The 18,918-nt window shown below is 40.5% G+C and overlaps 1 protein-coding gene across 1 annotated transcript; it reads right to left on the minus strand.

Moving 5' to 3' along the window:
- Positions 1 to 109: 109 nt before the first annotated feature.
- LOC136442959 (neurotrypsin-like) lies at positions 110 to 11,210 on the minus strand. Its single transcript, XM_066440002.1, has 8 exons — positions 11,150 to 11,210; positions 9,929 to 10,117; positions 9,061 to 9,222; positions 8,367 to 8,675; positions 7,714 to 7,944; positions 2,722 to 2,823; positions 500 to 694; positions 110 to 117 (listed from the first exon to the last, which is right to left on the minus strand). Exons 1-8 carry the CDS (start codon positions 11,208 to 11,210, stop codon positions 110 to 112), a joined length of 1,257 nt encoding a protein of 418 aa, XP_066296099.1.
- Positions 11,211 to 18,918: the final 7,708 nt, after the last annotated feature.

Raw genomic sequence — 18,918 nt, forward strand, 5'->3', positions numbered from 1 at the left:
GTGACATGAATGAATTTAGTACAAAACAATTAGTAAAGACAAAAGGAATAGTAGTGGGTTATAGTTGCGAATTAGTGCTGTCTCACAACACCGTGTCACAAAGGAAGTCTCATAGCCCTATTGGAAATCAATACCTGACATCGGTAAAAAAAATTCTAGTAAGCACAGTTTGCCCAGGAAGTAGATATGATTGTTATATGAGGAATATTCCGAAAGTTTCGTCTGGATTTTCTTCTGAATGGGTAAATTTTGCGATTGTGTTTCTTCAATTGTATGCGTCGCATACGTATTTGTTCTCTTTACCATGTTTCTATTTTGGACAGGGGTCTAGAGAAAGGACTGATCTGGTTCTGTCACCCCTGTCCAGTTACTTTTTGTAACGAAGCTTAAGTAAATAGAAATAAATAAACTCTATCTAGTATCTCTCAATAACGTAACGTCAAATAAAATGCATAGTAGGCTGGTTGGCATATGAATGCCATGAGAGTCCATACAATACCTTGCCCATAGTACGCTGAGGTACGATATGCCGAAGCCCCAGTATATCCCAACATCCTGCAAGCAACTCCGGCGTCAACCATGTCGAAATAGTCGTGACAAACGGTCCCCCAGCTGTAAGAACTACTGGCGTACCGCCGAACCTCCACGCGACCTTCGTTCGGTCTTGAGCCTCCGACTAACCGGATTCTACTGGCTTCATAACAAGTTGGGGAAAAGAAACTGGCTTTTAGTCCTGAGATTTAATTAGAATATCAAAGGTAGTATATACTTAAAAGGAAACATTTTCGAGAAAATGCAGGATATTTCCCTTCCATTGATTAATTATGCAAATTAGGTCTTCCTGGGCATAACGCACATTCCATTGTATGCACCTTTCTTAAAGCTACCTATATCTCCATACCATTCACCACAAAAGACATACGAAGTTTCTGCGTTAATCATGCAAATGAGGTACTCATTAGCATAACGTGCATTCCGTTATATTCACCTTTCCTAAAGCTACTTACACCTCCGTAGCATTTTTTCATATGGGAAATATATGCGAATTATGGTTTATTTAGCACTTATTATGCAAATTATGTCCTAAGTAGCATAATACATATTTCATTGTATTCACCTTGACCTCCGTATACTATGGGTATGAAATTCCTACCATGTGCAATTAGGAGAACTATTTACTTCAAAGGCAAAATAACACTAGGTCATTAACTAGGTCATCAATTATGCAAATAAGGTTTTATGTCGCAAAAACAGTATGTGATTGTGATATTTCATTGTTATAGCCTAGGCCAAAGGTACCTTTAGGCCGAAATGTCCCAAACTACCCTCAGTCCTACTTGAGGTGTCATTCTTCTAAGTATTATTATATAGTATTGTTGCTGTTATCATGCAAATCAGGACCTAAAAAACTATATCTCCATTTTTCATGGAGATAATTAACACACTTTATAGCTATTTAGCTACCTACAAGGTGAGCATTACATTCATGTCACTTAGAGTACAGGAGATAGTAAGTATCTTACGAAATTCAGCATTTCCTTATTGATTAGGGCAATCCATTGGGGGTGATGTGTATGTCTTAGACTGTGTCTGTTCATAAGGTACCTATATCATGAGTATGGAATTCCTCTAATTCACTGTGCAGGAGATATTGATAAATGTACCTTTCCCTCATTAATTATACAAATTAGGTTCCACTCAGATTAAGTAGTACTTTGTTGTGCTCATCTGTAATCAACCTACCTACATGTCAAAAATGATTGGCATCTGTTAATTTCTTCTTGAGCTATACCATATGAAAGAGGTGCTCAAACATGACAGAAGAAGAAGAAGGAAGAAAAAGGAATAAAGAAAAAAGAAGACAACACCGACAAAAACAATATATTTCCCCCATACCCTATCAGGGAAACATATGAATTTCTAAATTAATCCCGGTATAAAAGGAATGAACGATAGTGTATCCGTACCAGGGAGTATTTTACCAGATTAGTCAAAGCAATATGTAGCAAGTCTTTGTCAACAAATAATATAATATCGGCGATATGTAACCTGAAAATCCACACAAAGCATTTGAACTATCCTTGTCCGTGTTACGCTCGTAGAGCAAATACCACGCATGCACTGCACACTTGCAATTAAGTTGATGTCTTATGGTTAACTTGCGACAAATCAAACAATGTCGACCTTGTCCTTTGAGATACGTACAAACGATTTTGTGTCAACGCTTTGTATAAAAGAAACGTGCGGGACAGCACGTTCAATGCCCCACTGCCGCTGTTATTTGCCAATACGCAGGGTCAATACAAACGTTTCCATGGAATAATATATTCAAGCCAAGCCTGCCCGACAGTATTCATACAATAGGTGACAGATAAAGCTTGGCGGGGGTGTTCAAGTGGCTTATATTTTCTGCGAGGTAATTCAAGAATGTTTTTGTTGACCAAGTCGGTCAACAATAAATACGTGACCAAGAGCACAACGATGACGAAACGCGCCAAGCAACAATTTGTGTCTTGGAAGTTGTACGATACAAAATGAAAACTCGTTTTACATTTGGTAATCATGAGATCATATAATACATTGTTCTTTTGAAACAGTTTCTTGAACAGTGAAGTCCAAATAACCACTGCTACAATGGATACGCCATGTAAACATCGAAGCTGACGACCTTGTACTTAACACTTCTCAGTTTTACGTACGTGACATACGCACTTCACTTACCTTGTTGGACGGAGGTGTTGAACAGGGTAGCCAGTACAAGCAGAAACAAGAACCGTGCCATGTTAATGGTAAACTGCTGCGGGGTCGACCGTCTTGTTTCTTCTGTTTAAAACACTAATACAGTCCCGTGAAAGTTTAAAGTACGAAGATCGAGCAAATACGTTTGTTGCTGTGTAGCGGTAGTCTAACCTGTCGTTACCTGTCAACAGCATCATGCGAGCATGCGTGTGTAAATATAGCAAAGTGTTGCTATTGACGGTTCTACTAACCGGTGATATATTAGAGCACCTCGTGTTCAATGTTCCTTGATTTTGACTAGATTTGTTAATCGTTTAATTACAGATAAGCATCTACATTTTGCACACTTGCACGAGAATTTTGGCAATTCGATATGGGTGAACTACGGTACAGATTAGAACTACACTCCACAAAACACTCGACTTTCCATTTGTAACTTTGTCCAAGGGATACCGTCGTATAACTGTTTCCGGTGTTTGGCCAAGAGCCAGAGGTCCTGGGTTCAAACCCGGGGTCCCCTGATTGGTCCCGTTGATGTTGCGCCCTTGGGAAAGACACAATTTTTATCATTTCAATCAGGTGGAAATAAGTACCTAGCTTCGGTTAGGGGCGTCCCTCGGATAGGACGTTAACTGGAGGTTTCGTGTTTGAGGAGAGCCACACCGCGAGAACGTTGAAGAACCCGCCACACCTATCGAAAAGAGTAGGGGTCCTTCCCGGTGTGAGTGGATCAAACCTTGTTCTTTGGCCATGGGTTGACACCTTGAAAAGGTGATAGTCACTTGTTATGTCAATCCTCTAACAAATGTGGCAAATCTGAAAGAATACATTTCAGCTACTTAAACTGTTCTTAGGGCATACGCCTATACCTTTTTCTACTGATTCTCCAAATGGATCTCATGGCATGTACGGTTGAGCAATCTCAAAGTTTTAACAGTTGATAGGTGCAAACAAGCATTGATTGCAACACGTCTGGTGCAATGACTTTATCTGCTCCCGTTTCCACAGGTGAAAATAAGATATCTAAAATTTCCCCGTGAACACATGTAAAAGTTCACATCTTGAAAAAGGATCGAGGTATCTGGTATATCGCTCTACCTCCTACGGTTTATTTCCACACAACACCTTAAGAAAGATGAGCATTATTAGTGCGCATATCAAGACAACGTATGATATGCATATCGATAGTTACACAACACAATCACACCATACTGTCACGACTCTCAAACTCATGTGTACAATGTCCAGGTAAAAACATGTTAGTTAGGGGGCTATAACCGAATTTGTCCTTTGTATCGTTGATATCAACGTTAACCTGCATACCAAATTTCATGAAAATTCATCAACAGTGCTAGCTTCATGATTTTGATATGCTGTTGGAACAAAGACACAAACACAAGCACTATCGAGAATATAACCTTCTTGACGAAGGTAATATAACTACACCGTAGACGACGTAAGATATTATTCTTCACAACACAACACAACACAACACAACACAACACAATACAATACAATACAACACTACATTTCAATTATACTTAATAATAATATAGAAATTGGCTTGATTCTATTTCGAAAAAAGCCGGTCGTGTTTTCAGTCTGATGATGGCCCTAGTTGTAAGAACTGCTGGATGGCCGAACCTCCAAGCGACCTTCGTTCTGTCCTGACCCTCCGACCAACCGGATTCTGCCGTCTATATCGGTAAACAAAATGGACCTGCTGTCAGTCATGACTCGTAAATGCTAACTTCTTTTAATAGTGACCTGCAATATGTTCATAATGAACTACATAAGGGAGACAAATAACAGATTCGATTATTCATCATTACTCAATTTCTCAATGAAACTGGTATCTACATCATCATCTTCATAGATACAATCCTTAATTCAGAGGATTGCAGGCGATGATCTGGAAAGTACATGTTCTAGCTGTGCTCAAGAATGTAATCGTATGATGATGGGAACGGGGTATACGTATAACAGCCATTAAACAACAAAAAATCACCACTGAACACATGGCGCCCAATGCCTCCCAGACTGCTCCTGGTATTTGCTAATACAATGGGTAAATATCATAAACGTTTCCAATGAATGATGCATGTGCGCTGGCCTGACAGTCTTCATACAATTGGTGACAGATTTAGTTGTGCAATTTCATTCAAGTGGCTGTATATTTTCAGTCAGGTAATTCAAGCATGTTTCTGTTGACCACGTTGGTCATATCATAAAGCAAATACGTGACCAAGATCACATCTGTGAAGTGACGGATTTAGGTCAACAACATGAATTAACTCTGAAGAGGAAACATATACTTGTTTTTATAAATAGGAAGGGAGAACACCAAAGGCCCCCAATGTCACAACCATTCCTCTAACAAACATGCTATCCAGCGCAAAGTATAATTTAAAACAATCTATAGCTTCCGTATGTCAGTACAGCTCATTTCTGAAACGTGTTTCCTTGATGGGCTTCTACCTTTGAATCGATTACCAGTTAAACACAAACAAGTATATATAGTACTATGTTTCTAAATATTTTAAAGTTTTTGTTGCACATCTTTGTGGTATACTCAGTGAGCGAAAGTAAAAAATAAAAGTATATTTGGTCTCTGTTAACAAACATTTTTTTACTAGGAACGGTGCTTTGTTTTTGGTATGCTAAGTCTAAGACTATCAAAGCCTAGTTTTGGTATTTTTGAATACCAATACACCAGGCTTATTTTTCACGTGACAGTATTCTTGATTTAGTCTATTTGATCATGCAATAGCTTCGTGTGTAGTGCAAATAAACACTGCTACAGTAGGCATGGAATGGAGGTAGTCGGCATTGAAGCCGACAACCTTGTGGTTTTCAAACTCTTCAGTGTTTATGACATACGCACTCCACATACCTTGGAGGGAGATGCTGACCAGGTTCACCAGCACAAGCAGAAACAGTAACTGTGCCATGTTGATGTCAATTTGCTGGAACGTCGACCGTCTTATTTGTTCTGTTAAAACACTTTCTCAAAGTCACGTGAACTTTTGAAGTACCCAAATTAAGCAAACATGCGGGGGTTTAAACTACCTATCAACAGCTTCAAACAGCGAGCATGTGTATACAAATATTTAAAAAAACACAGCTATTAACGGTTGCTACCTAACGATAGGTTTGGAGCACTTCGGGTTCAATGCTCTAAATCATTCTGAATACATGTGAAGCTTACTTGGTGACAGGGTTAGAGCGCCTAAGCTTTTATGACGTAAATATCAAACGTGCCTTGTTGGATAGAGGTGTTGAACAGACACACCGACAAAAGGAGAAACAGCGATTCAACCGTTGTTTAAATGCAACAGCTACTTTGTCAAAATGAAATGAAAAGACTCATATATAAGCGTTGTTAGTATCACCATTCACCAGTCTGCACCTTGAAGAGAGAATTATACCATTACAAGGAATACTGTTGATCCAATTTGTAGGAATGGACTAAAACTGTCATATAAATTCCTATCGTCCTCCGAGAATATCACAACACATTGAATGGATCGTCATCATCGATCTTAAGTTTTAATTAGTAATCATTCATTTACGATGACACATCGTGAGACTGATAGCTAACAGAAACAACAAAATCTATCAAAACAAAAATCAATATCTAACAAATGCACTCAGTAAATTCCGCCATCAGTAATTCTCATCATAATATAGTCTATCATCATATCAAGTTCCTCATATATTAGTAATTCAACATTTTGCGTGATGTCAAACTTTCTGTTTCTAGCGTTACCGAAGTCATGTTTCGCAGTGCGGCACCCGGCATATGCCGGGTTCCACATGCATGATCTGTATGCCGGTTTCAGGGTATTCCCCGAATGAACACGTAAGACTGACGCGAGCGTACCCGGAAGTAACCATGTGATACTAGAAACTGCCAAACTCGGGTCAAGGGTCAATATGGTGTTACGTAATCCAATCCCAGCAATCCTTACTTGGAATTTACTGAATCGCACAGAGAAGGTTTAATTTATGCAATCCCTGTAATAGATTATGATGTCATAAAATCTTTAGTTTGTACTAAATTTTTGACATGTCGTATAGACTTTTAGATGCAATCTTGCCACAGGCATAGCTGTTAGGAACTTTTAGTTCACTTAATTACTATGTTGCTGATAATTCAATTGTTCTTCACCAAATTGCATGTTTTATTGCTTTTAATGTACATAATTACATTGATGGCTTTTATTATGAACTTATTGAACATTTTCAAACAATGTAGAAGTTGTAAACTTTGTGTTTCCATGGAAAAAGCTTGTATCGAATTTCTTTTCAAGTCATAGAAGTATTCAATACTACAGTAGCAACAGATAAAACATTCTTTTGAACGGTCTGTTCAGCACCAAGGATAATGTCCAATCATTAACTCACCTGTAGCAGTACCTGCCTGATTTTTTTTCTCACATGGGCAAGGTTCATGTTGTCAGCAGCCTTCAGATAGTTTGTAGTCAATAAATAAACCCTTTTAATGTAGAATATGAAAGTATGATACAATGGATTAATGAAAAAAACATGTTTTATTGTTTTATTGCCTCTATTAACCCTTACAACAGACAGAATTGTAGATGAGTGCAACATTTCTTGAAAGTACACATTGTTAGCTTTCCAATGATATATACCTTTATGGGGTTACTGTAAAGCAAAGTAACTAAAAATGAGCAATATCAAACTAGTACCCCTTGTTTGGAAGGTGTCTGGGAACCCCAGCAGTGGGGGCGTGTATTGGTATAGAACTCGAGCAGGACAAGGGTTAAAGAAGATACGACGTGTATACATGTAAAGAGAATTTCGGAAAGCTGACAATGCTGCCATTGGCGAAAATTGCAAATGCCACAGGCTCACAGTCAAGCTGTATGACCTGTACACAGTATATCGTAATCTCATGTTGTGTTGTTCTTTTGTGTTACTGGATGCGAACCACGCGAACAAAGATAAGACTATCTGGGTCTGACTGAATAGGAGGTGAGTACGCCGGAGGAGGGGTGGATGGTGTAGGTGGAACAGCGGGGCTGCTGTTATCTTCAGACCGAGTGTTGTGCAGCTCCGAATCTGAGACGGGCCACTTCTTCTTACAGACCTTGCAGTAGCAGAGGCCAATGATCAACATGAACAACAGCATGGCGACAAAGACTCCGACTGCGATGCCAAATGTTGTCATCCCTTCGGAACCTTTAGGGAACAAGATATGGTTCCGGTAATCAATTGTTCAAAAACGTTATGCATCATTTTTCAAGCATATGGGTTTAGATCGCAGAAAGAAAAACGATTAGAACCAGTATATTTGTAGATTAGATAACAAAAGTATACAAGGGCAATGGGCTGCCATCAGCTAAAATTAAAAGCATTGGAAGTCCTCTACATTGCAGGCTTATTATGTAGCTTTTCAGCAATCATCAGTAAACAATGCTGCTTCTGGCTCTCCAGCTGATTTGTCTATTCCATATTTTTCCTGAAAGCATTACTGATAGCAACAATGTCAAGACGGCTTTTGTATTTGCCTAATGCATAACATAGTTTAACATTTTTAGTCTTCGTTACTTGTTCCAATTGAAAGGCCACAATAAGATGACTTATTAGAGTGCTACACTTACTGACACAAAGGACTCGCACGTGGCTGTTTGCCTTAAATTCGTTGAAGCCGTCCAACAGGTACCAGGTCCCAGAGATGTTTTCCGGGTAAGTGCTGGTATCGTCCACGTACATTCCTACAGTGTCAGTCCCCAAATAAGGACCAACATGCCAACTTCCAGGTCCCCATAGTAAGCTGTAGTAGTACAGGTAGTCGCCACTTGAAGACTTATACACCGGTCGATAATCCTCAAGCTCTCCAGTCATGGTGAAGACCGTCATATGGTGATACTGGTCGGAGAACGACCCAGAAAAACGGACTGACCGGCATTCTGATAACAAAATAACAACGTCGACGTAATGGATTGATTGGTGGTTGCTTTACTACGGACATTACTACCACACCTGTACTAATAATAGTGATAGCAATGATTATAGAAACTGACCTCTCATAGTAACTAACATCATTTGTTGTAGATGTTTGAATTCAATGTCTTGGTATCCACTGCCATTACGTAGTTCGTTGTACTTGGCAATAACCTTTGGCAATAGTAACTGGCTATATTGTCGAAAATGTTGTACAATGGCCTGACTGATGTTTGTTCTATTTGAGAACTCAGCTGAGCACTTACTAAAAAGTACTTAATCTTGACATTTTTCAAACATGCAGTGAAGGAAACAGATCAGAAATAAACGACGGTTTAAGATTCACCTTACCAAGATCACTAGAAGGGAGACAGAGAACACCGGTGTCTTCACTGTGATCACAGTCGTGATTTCCCCACCCTGAGTACGGGCAGTTGAACAGGCTAGTCTCCGTCCCAGTGCACCTAAGGTCATCCATGTAGATGTTGCCAGAACCTAGAACAACAACACAAACTGATTGTGGTTGCCATTACCTTACTACTACAATTTATCACACAGTCGCAGAAGTATAGATGTAAAGCTAATGGTAGCATCAGTGATCTTATTGCAAAGCAATACTGTTTTTAAAACTTTTTGGCCCGATCGATGAAGCATGGCTTAACGACACAAATCATGTGTGCACATTGATAAAGCACATTTTCTGAATACAAATATAATCCTAATTTTATCGATTTATGGCGTATTTTCCACCCGATTTTATGTCGCACTCTCCACAACTGCACCCCCACTTATGTCGAAGGATTAAGTATTTATGTACTTAATCCAGGGGATAGACGAGTCTTCTTAAGCTACACATATCTACTCTCAAAGCAGATGAGGGGTTTCGGTTGGTTTTTGATGTGTTTCTAGGCGTTTTTGTTGGGCTTTCTTCTTTGTCATTTTCTTGTCCAACCAACCCACACCTCTGCAGGCACTGACCTCGGGGCGGGGAAAACCTATTTACTTCCATTAAAGAAAGGTGGCAGTGCTCCTCCCCGGGTGTGGATTGGCTGGACAAACAAAAAAGACAAAGTAGAAAGCCCGACAAAAACGCCTAGAAACACGTCAAATCCAGCCGAAACCCCTCCTCTGCTTGGAGAGTAACACATATCAACTGAATAGGCTAATATTATATACAGTTCGACAAAGAGAGACAAAGGGATTTTATTACATGCAATACCTTGTCCATAATACGCTGATCTACGCGCTAACACAGATCCCGAATATCCCAGCATCCTGCAGACAACGGTGGCGTCATTTGTGCCGAACCAGTCGTGGCAAACCGTCCCCCAGTCAGAACTGCCAGCCGGCCGAACCTCCAAGCGACCTTCGTTCGATTTTGACCCTCCAACCAACCGGATTCTGTTGGCTTTGTCAGATTGAAGAAAGAACCTTGTCTTAAGTCTTGAAAGATTACAAGATGACAAAAGGTAGCATACAAGGCAGCTTTTAACCACTATGAAAAGGAGGCATAGGGCGACCAGAAACTACACACTGAGTGGCGGCGAAAATGATGATGATGAATGCATCCCGCGTCACAATCATTTGGCCGCTACACCGAGGTTGCCAGGTTAACAACTGTCGCCAGCGTGTTCAAAGAGATATTCAACGCTGCCTTACATCCTTCGTGCTATCGGTTACAGATTTAGTGCTGTTGCATTCATTAACCCATGATCTATTTATTTTCAATCAGGTAATTCAGGAATTTTTCTGTTCGGTCAAGCGCACATACCGTTAGCTGAAGTGACTATACTTTGTTTTTACAAAAATACCTCATAAACGAAAAGGATGGCCTTCGAGTAAACAAATCCTGCATTTATTGTTTTGGCAGGTTTGTATGCATTTTTAAGTCAACGGACGAGGCATTTTATCTTAAGGCTTTATAATACAGAATCCTAACAGTTTGAGATACCTTTGTAGAAACGGTGTGTTTTCCACTACTAACAAGGGAAGGTTGCGATAGTTTGATATCTTAGAATACAAATAAGTCGAAGGCGCTTTATGTACAGAATGTCTCAGTTGTGGAACAAGACCGGCGGCAATTAGGAAATAATTGGACTGTAATTATTGCTTTTAGGGAATTATGTTACTTTTGACCTCTACTGTCATGATGTATGTCTTTGTATATCCCGAGTGTAATGTGTAAATAGGAATGATTGCGTAGACCACAGGAAGAATAGCCTCTTATGAGGCTATAATTGTGGATCTAAATAAAACTCAACTCAAAAATACTTTTTTTCAATATTGTTTTTGGTGTCTTGATGAAACATGAAACGTATGCATAGCGATATCAAGGATAGGTTATCAAGCTTGTATCGTGTACGTGGTTCATGTGTTGTTTTTCCCACATGTTTTGTTACATCATACATACTTTTTTCACTATTTCTTACATTATACATACCTTGTTGGATGGAACTGTTGAACAGGGTCAGCAGAACAAGCACAGACAGCATATGAGTCATCTTAACGGTGGTTACAGGGAAGTCGACATCTTCCTTCTTTTTTTGAGCTCCGTGTCAAATCTTTGCGATAGCCTAAAAATGCTCGGCAAGCTCGCTACGCAGGGTTAAGCCAAGCAGTAAACAATGGCATGCGCATGTTTACATTGCCAATGTAGTGTTGCTATTGACTTACTACTTGAACATCAATGAGGCTACGCAGCTCACCATGAACTTTGGCTCGATCTCTATATAATATATGGCCAGTACGAAAACTGATTTAGATTGGCTGTAGCTGAATCGGGCAGATGTGAGACGTTCGAGTCGGAATATCGGAATATTCAACCTGGATCACGATGACGTCTCAAGTTTAAAAAAAAACTTTTTGCTCAATATACTTCTAGGCTGGTCTAGATTTATACACTCCACATCTGAATCTTAAATGTTAGTTCTAAGTCCATGATAAAATGGAAATAATCTAACTGACGTGTGAAGATAAGGACGCATAAACAACATCAAAAACTTTTATTTGTTAGAAAATACTCCCTTATCCATATACATTTGGTGATTAAAAGTTAATGACAAACAAGTAAAAACGGTACATGCTATAAGCACATGCCAAAACATCACATACAATCTAAAGAAATATGATAGGACTGTCAAGGTATAGGTAATACCAGGTTCACTAGCTTTCCATTAGTACATGCAGTTATATTAATAGAAGCCTTCAATTTGGTTAGATCATTTCCTGTTCGAAATTATAATTTGCGCCAAGGTTTCATACCGACTAGTAGGCAAACTATGCCGAAACAACAGAGAAACTCACAGTATCAAACTTTAGTTGTTGTCCAGATAGCGAACTACCAGCAGACGTGAAAGAACAACCGACAAATAAAGAATTATACCTGATTAGCCCTAGACTCTTTCACCATGCCATGACGGATGGTTTCGTGTTACACAGGCCCTACAGACCCGCTTTCCTTAAAAGCAAGGCACAGCGCAACACCTATGGTCAGGAGCAAAACCACAATGACTCCGACTGCGATGCCAGCGATAGCCCCGGTGCTTAGCCCCGACGACACGCCTGAGGAAAAAAAAGAAGTTGGGTACGATGTGACGTTAAATGATTCCAAACAGGATTTTGAATCCGTGTTTTGTCACTCTATAAAGCATAACATGGAAATAGACTGTCGAAAATGGAACGGATGGAAACAGTAATTGGTATCAGATTACTATATACCCAAAACGCATTATTCACCACAAGAATGATAATAAACAATTTGTCTACATTGATGGCCTCAGACATTAGGATATTGCCTTTCGACAATTTTAAAAGAGATGTGCAGTTCGGTACTGCAAGCCGTAGAATTGTGAGAATTGTGAGAACAGTCACAAATGAGTTACCACAAAAAATCATTGGAAAACGTAACACTTACTGGCGTCACAAGTGACTCGGACAAGACTGTTTGGCCGAAAACCATTGCCGTCGTACAAATACCAGGTCCCAGAAATATCTTCCGCGTGGAAGCTGGTGTCGTCCACATACATCCAAACAGCATTACTCCCCAAGCTAGGACCCACGTACCACCTTTCACCAGAATGTCCGTAGAACAGATAATCACTATGCGAGGACTGGTACACCGGTCGACCACTGCGAGTCTGTCCTGTCATGGTGTAGGTTGTCATCCGGCCAATGTGGTACGTGGTAGAACCAGAAATACGGACTTTCTGGCAACCTGATGGCACAAACAGGATATTAGAATGAAGAAGAGTGAATGAATGAATGAATTAATTAATTAATGAATGAATGAAAGCCGGCGCCTACGACACCGTGTGGGCGGACGGCATGTTATACACAAAGTCAAGGAAGGGACAAACGGGAAGATGTAGAAACCAATCGAAACAATGCACACGGGAAGAAAGTACAAAGTATACTACTGAATGGATGACACTCAAGAGAGTTCAGAAAACAAGAGGAATGAACCAATGAGGTGTTTTCTCCTTATTTGCTAAAAGGTCATGCTGTTTCAGTTACAAGGTTGACATCATCTGGGAAGTCCAAGTTGAACGATGAAAACGTGTTAAAAAAAGTTGCCTTCAAAAAATCTAAGTGGCCAAAGGTTGTGGAAGGTTGAACAAATAACTTAACACACGTTATGGTAAACCGAACAATAGATTATTCATTTTTGTTCCGTCACGTCTTGATTTTTTGTTTTTTTTGGGGGGGGGGCAATTGATGCGCGCGAAAATGTCATTCATATAATCGAATCAACATGGACTCACTAGCAGCAAATGACGTATACCAAGAGTTATAAACCCTCAGTCAGGAAATCAAGTGTAACTAAGCCGCCCTGGCCGACGACATTTTCTTCCCTGCGAGCTCAAGAAATGGTTTTCAGGATATACATGTACTGTATTCGACGTCAGATATAGAGACTTAGGAGGCGGGGATTCCAGTTTACACTAAGTTGGAAGCCTCAAACATACGGATACTCTCTTTCAGGATTTCTGAACGACTCGCGTGTTTTGGATGTACCTAAGTTAGTTTTAAGTTCTGAAGTTACAGAAGGTTACAAATGGGTGACCAGGATATTTCTGTGGAAAACGCAATACTTACCTAAGTCGCAAGTGACTTGGATCAGACTGTTTGGCCGAAAACTATTGCCGAAGGCCAGATACCAGGTCCCAGAGATGTCTTCCGCGTAGATGCTGGTGTCGTCCACGTACAGTCCTACAACATTACTCCCCAAACGGGGACCAACATGCCACCTTCCATCGGATTGGTAGTAGTACAGATAGTCACGAGCTAAGGACTTGTACACCGGTCGACCACCGCGAGTCTCTCCCGTCATGCCGTAGGCTGTCATCCGGTTAGTTTGGTACAAGGTCGACCCACTAATGCGGACAATCTGGCAACCTGATGGCAAATACAGGGCATTGTTTGTATGTATGTATGTATATTCATGTGAATTTATGAATAAGTGAATTGATGAATGAATGAATGAATGAATTAAGCTTTATTTGTTATACGTGTTTTGCGCTTTATGTGCACAGGCCATGAGGGCTTATAAGGCACAAAAAAGAGTTCGAAACAAATGATACATATAGCAAGAAGACAGAGGTACAAATGAACATAATCTCCAAATCCTGAATAGAGGGTTAAGAAAATAGGCTATGCCTTTAATACTTTAAACAGCTTGTGTTATTTGGGTACAGAAGACCATCGATTGATATAATGTTTGCAAATAAGGACCATACCTGCATGATGAATGTAGAGCTTTTGTAATACGTCAGTCGCAATGTTTACCATCAATTGGAATCTTGGAACTATAGTTGTTCATGAATTCAGTTACATACTTTCTTGCTTTATTCTTAAGTTTTAGGATATAAACACTACCTTGGCATAGCCCGGGGCAGGTTTGTGTTTCCACACTTTGCCCCGTACAGCCGTTCGTGTCAGAGCAGAAGCGCTGACGGGTCTTTTTGCAGGTCTCGTCACACGGGCTCCACTCGGTCCAATCACTCCAGCCTACAGGCATGTCTGGTCAGAAAGATAGACAAAGGATAGACAGAAAAAAGAAACTTAAAAAACGCTCATACCTCCAAATGATATAAAGTATACATTCCAAGCCAAGAACTCTTATTACATGTACAGGATTGAAGTCTTTTCGCTGACGATTGACGTCAGAAGTCAGAGTGAGAATTGACGTCCTTGGCAAAGAGCAAAAAAAGGAAAGAAAAGGTAATCTCCTCTTCCTCTGGGTATGTTCGCCTGTCTCTTTTGAAGACTCTGTCTCTTAAGCCCAGTGTAGCAGGCTAGAGTATACTCCCGCCCAGAATATACCCGGGTACATGTATATTCTGGCCTAGCCCAGATTATACCCCGGGGTATATTCTGGCCTATAGGCCAGATTATACCCCCCTGGGCCAAAGCATACCCCGGGGGTAGGATCTGGGCTAGGCCAGAATATACCCGGGGGTATAATCTGAGCTAGCCCAAATACCCCCAAAATACACTATAGGATTTAATACCAGGGGAATGACTATTTAGCCCCAAAATGTACATTCGGGTAACTCGTTTTGCATGAAGGTAAACTTGGAACAGCTTATTGGTGCTTGAATGAAGAAAGTGATAGTGGATATAAATATGTATCTACCTTTTCATTATCAATGTGGCACGTTCCAGGTTCATGGAAGAGTCCTTATCGATATTGATTTGACAAATGAATCTCTATTTCTGAACTAAAGCCTGCGCATAAGATTATAAAATAATCAAGAGAAATGCGCTGCTCATAGATGCATCGAAATGATTGTTACAATAATCCCCTTGGTCATCCCTCCAAATATTTGGTTGCATCCACCCAACTGTAATATGATGCAATACCATGATGATCTCCATGGCAACACTCAGTTGTGTTGAGCGTAGCGGTAAACAAAGCAAAGATGCAAGGAACATTATAACAAAGTATCATCCCTGCATGAAACCCCTAAAACACATAATATGGCAGATGTCAAATGTACCAGGGCTCATGGCATTGTTTTAGAGAAGAGGCGCGTGTTATACCATTTTACTACTATGCATGTGCATGAATTCAGTTCAAAGTTCAGGGGCAATCACAAGGTCAGACGAGTTATGACTTACTCAGACGCGAGTGTAATAAGCCCAGATATCACATTATTTGAAAAAAAAATGTATAGTCTTCCCGTGTCTGTAGTGAAGAGTGAATCCGGGCACCATGGAGTGTGAGAGAGCCTGCGGAGTACACCGAAGCATGCGGAAGTCAAAGGCAAAGTAAGGGTAACGTCCCTTTCATAACAACACTGGTCGTCGGGGCATGTATGATATATTAATTAGGTATCAATAAAGAAATCTCTTATTTGAAAAGAGCCGTGTTGGTTAATTGCAGACCTCGAAATCCAATCAAAAAGTACATCTAAGCTGTTTCAACTGTCCTTTACACCTTAATCTGTTGGGGAGGGAGTGTAGTCTGGGCTAGCTTACAATATACCCGGGTATGTTCTGGGCTAGGCCAGGCTATACCCGGGTATAGTCTGGCCTAGGCCAGATTATTCAGGGCTAGGCCAGATTATACCTGGGTATATTGCCTGGATTATACCTGGGCCTAGCCCAGAATATACCCGGGTATAATCTGGGCAGGGATATATTCTGGCCCACTACACCGGGTGACACATAACCGAACATGGAGTTGGTTGGGACATGTTCGGCGCCAAAGACTACCGCCGACCTGGGTCGGCTAGTGTTCGGGAGCCATGTTCGGATATGTGTAACCTGGACTTGAAATTCCACTTTCAAAACATCTCTACTCACGGCAGCTGTACAACTTGCGCAGCTTCACCACGTCGGTATCGCTGAAGCCCGTCATTTGACCCAAAGATGGCGTCCCTACCCTGGCCACGATGGTGGGACTCCCGTTGGAGCTGAAGGCCATGGCGTCGTAGTGCATGATGGAACCGTAGTCATAATTCGTACCCAACGCCGAAACATCAACCTCCGAGTACCTGTAGAAGTTGTTCTCCTTACCTGTCCAATGTCAATAGCGGGGTGAACCAATAAGTTTGTCCTATTTTAACCTCCTTGCTATAACAAGCTCATTTTTTCATCAATTTTTTTATTAACACATCACTTATTCGGCTATAGATTAGTCTGGCTCTAAAATCACACCTTACTCCATCCTCAGCTTTGAAAGAGGAACTGTTGGAACATAAGAGTGAACCTATATAGACATTTATTATCAATCAGGCGTGCGCGTGATTTCAGATTCCTACATCCAGTTTAAGTGGATCAGATCTAGAGGGACTAATCTTCTGACAAACGCCCAAGTATTTCAATCTCAAGAAGATATGTGACTACCTTTGGGCCAAATTCCAACTCATTCAATGACAAGAATGAGCTTGTTATTAAACAAAGTGCTCTACTTATTGACTCAACCTCGTACATTACGGTACGGCATATGGTACTTTGGAAAGTGACACTAACGAATAAAAACTTTCATACGGGAAAGACAGATGAGTTATATTTACTTCACTACAAGTAGGGCGACAAAGATTAGACGAAGTGTTAAGAAATGCAGTTTCCTGACGTTAACGATGACTCACCTTCCTGAATGTTCTCCCACTGGATGATGACCCAGTCGTCCCGATCGTAGCGGGACTGTTCGTGCCGAAAGCCGGCGGCGTGCATGAGCTCGTGGATGGCGATGCCCTTGTCGACACAGCCGTTACCGAGGGACAGGTCCTGTCGACCGCCGTTCACACCCACGAAAGACCAGCATCTGGAACAGAATTTTGAAAAACAATATAAAAGTATAGATTATTGTCTATATTAGATACACTGTGTATATTAGATACACTGTGATCATGACCGGTGCAAAACGAACCTCCAGCAAGTAGCAGAATTATATGGTACACAAACTCACGACCTGCAATACAAAGTTGAAGTGAATCCACTAATATCAGCTCAAAGTTGACCTGCTTTGTATGTGACCTTATGAATAATAAATATAACAAAGCATTGTTATTTGTATATCACAATAGAACGTACGGGTAAACTCACTAGGTGGAGAGACATAGATGAATTCTTACCCTGATCCCTTCATGATGTAGAGGTAGTCTGTCTCGGTAGTCCTCGGGACGAAGGAGATACAAGTGCGGGCCGCAAACTCATACATGGCCTGTTGTATGATATTCTGTTCCGAACTCCCTGAGCAAAACATGAGATCTCAAAATATTTGGAGAAGAAAAATCCGTCCTCAGTGTGGGCCATCATGAAGATGTTCATATCATGATTTTGCCCCAAGAAAAAGAAAAAAAGAAGAGGCACAGAGCTACTACTCACTGGAGACCATGAATATACCTGCATCCTGTGCCTTTTACCAAATGGGATTATCAGAACAACGGTATGATCAGATTGTAGTCAGACGTTCTCACAAAAGCGCCTTTTCTGTACCTATTATGTAACTTGCAGGGCTACAACAAAGCATGATGCCATTGTCGCAAGATGTACTTGAAATGAACAGTTTATCTTGTTTACTTTAAGTAAGTCTGAAAGGTCTTACCGTAGTCTCCAGCCTTGAACTTGTAAGGGATAACCCTGGTCACCCAGAGCTTAGAGACATCACGGATTCCGTTCCTAGAAGTCTTTATAAGAACAGAGGAAAAATATATTAGCCGGATATTAGCCGCTAAGGTAAAGATGCAGGACTGACTGATAGAAACAAACATCAAGTGAAGATCGCTTATCTAGTTAGTCTTAATATCTTAACGTCTTGAATATAGCGATGCACTTACCACAGTCTGCAAGATGTCACCTTCAAACAAGTTCATTTCTGAAGAAAGAAAAGCAACGTTTGTTTTACAAAAGTCAAGGACATTGACCTTTTAACATTCCACAGCATGTTTTGATTTCTAAAGAATTGATCAAGAAAAATTAAAGAAAAATGTTGAAGAAATTTCTAATCATTTTTGATCTGCATGATACTTTCCAAATCCAACTAGTCTACCACTGGAGATTTCTCTGCACTGGTCCGCAAAGGTTGCCAGACAATCAGTGTACAACATTATAAAGCATTTCGTTCATGTGACTTAATCTTAAAATCAAAGACTTACCTCTGTTGGCTGCTAGGATCTTATCCATCACGGTTTCCTCTGAAAAACAAAAATGTGGGAAACAACGTTGTATGTTGTAAATCTTTATTTTCGTCCATGACTTTAG

The sequence above is a fragment of the Branchiostoma lanceolatum genome, chromosome 10 (assembly GCF_035083965.1).
Source record: "Branchiostoma lanceolatum isolate klBraLanc5 chromosome 10, klBraLanc5.hap2, whole genome shotgun sequence".
Taxonomy (NCBI): domain Eukaryota; kingdom Metazoa; phylum Chordata; class Leptocardii; order Amphioxiformes; family Branchiostomatidae; genus Branchiostoma; species Branchiostoma lanceolatum.